Source organism: Centruroides sculpturatus, unplaced genomic scaffold (assembly GCF_000671375.1).
Source record: "Centruroides sculpturatus isolate CEXI.00-Female unplaced genomic scaffold, Cexi_2.0 scaffold2364, whole genome shotgun sequence".
NCBI classification, from domain to species: Eukaryota; Metazoa; Arthropoda; class Arachnida; order Scorpiones; family Buthidae; genus Centruroides; species Centruroides sculpturatus.
The window spans coordinates 42,070-43,425 of record NW_019386773.1 but is presented as its reverse complement, the minus strand read 5'-3'; the positions used below and the strand labels follow the sequence as shown (position 1 = coordinate 43,425).

General features: G+C 23.7%; 2 protein-coding genes across 2 annotated transcripts in view; both read left to right on the top strand.

Moving 5' to 3' along the window:
* Positions 1–830: 830 nt before the first annotated feature.
* The window catches only part of LOC111615751 (transcriptional adapter 2-beta-like), a 15,698-nt gene continuing 15,172 nt past the window's right edge, over positions 831–1,356 (top strand). Inside the window, exon 1 of the mRNA XM_023357188.1 lies at positions 831–881. The gene's annotated coding sequence lies outside the window, so the exon portion shown is untranslated. The remainder of the gene's footprint in view (positions 882–1,356) is intronic.
* The window catches only part of LOC111615752 (transcriptional adapter 2-beta-like), a gene marked incomplete at its 5' end in the record, with an annotated part of 9,293 nt that continues 8,780 nt past the window's right edge, over positions 844–1,356 (top strand). The window contains one exon of the mRNA XM_023357189.1: positions 844–881. Within this exon, the coding sequence (XP_023212957.1) occupies positions 844–881 (38 nt within the window). The remainder of the gene's footprint in view (positions 882–1,356) is intronic.

Below are 1,356 nucleotides of genomic sequence, written 5' to 3'. Positions count from 1 at the left end.
TTTAATTTAAGTTCTATTTCTTTAATGTTCTTTTTACTTTATTATTTAACTGATGAAGTTCGTTAAAGACAATCGAAAACGTTTTTACGATATTAAATTATTTGCTGGAATATTTAAAAGGTGATAATTTTACTTAATTTGTGGAAATTATTTGAAAACTATCCACAAACACATTTTTTCAAAATGAATAGGGCCAAATTTTTGTATAAAAAGTTGTATTTGAACGCCATACACTGTTTTATTATTACCATATTTTTACTTAATTTCACAAAAATACTAGTTTGAGGGGTAGGAATGAAAAAACTAGCCTGTTAACATACAGTTTGAGAAGTGATGCTCTAAAAAACTTCATTAAAAGCTGACAATCATTACTATTCATGATTAAAGTTGGATTAGAACCTGCAAGTTGGTGAACTAGAAATGTTTTGGCACTTTCAATTTAACAGCAAGAATTTGCATGCAGAAAAAATTGTAAGAATAATATTTTAACAAAATGATTATTAATTTCATTTTTAAAATTTTGTAAGTGGAATTTGATTGCTAATAGATATTTAATAAAATTCATGAGAGGTACAACATTGAGTTGTGAAATAAATAAATAAAAAATAACTCAAACTTTAAACATACAAACATAATTAGTACATTAAAATTAAGATATATTATTTTTTGTGAGTTTTGTGATTTATTAAATGGAGGTTATGAAAACTTTACTAAACAAATAATTTCATTACAGAGTTCATTTCATACAGTATAAGTTTGGTTACATTAAATTTTATAAAACTTATGATAATTTAGGAAATTTAATATTATTGTAACAATAATTAATGTTTTAATTTGATTTAGGTCAGCTTGTGCTGTAGATGAAGAAAGAACTGCTGATGGTAATTTTACATTATATATTTTTTTATTTGAATTAGTTAATCCTCTTAGAAATGTATTAACTAAAATTCAGTTATGAAAATGGTTTAAAAACATGTCTTTACATTGTAATATTGTAAAATTACTTTAGAAATATTTCAAATTTGTTATAAAAGAAGAATCTTACTATATTTATGATATTTTAATATTTTTCTGTTGATGTGCAGAAAAAGAGATAATAATGGGGAACAAAAATCATTTTTATTATACAAGGTGTCTCAAAAGAAAGTTTATACAGTAAAGCATAGATTATCTGACTCAATTGGGGACTCAGGTTGGTCGGATAACTGAAAAAATCGGATAACCGAAAAGAATGAAAAAAATACATTATTAGTATAGTATATTAGTATATCCCATGTAATTAGTATATTAGTATATTGCTATTAACCAACTTCGCGTTGAATTTTCATTGATGTTAAGCCTAACAAATTTTTTTTA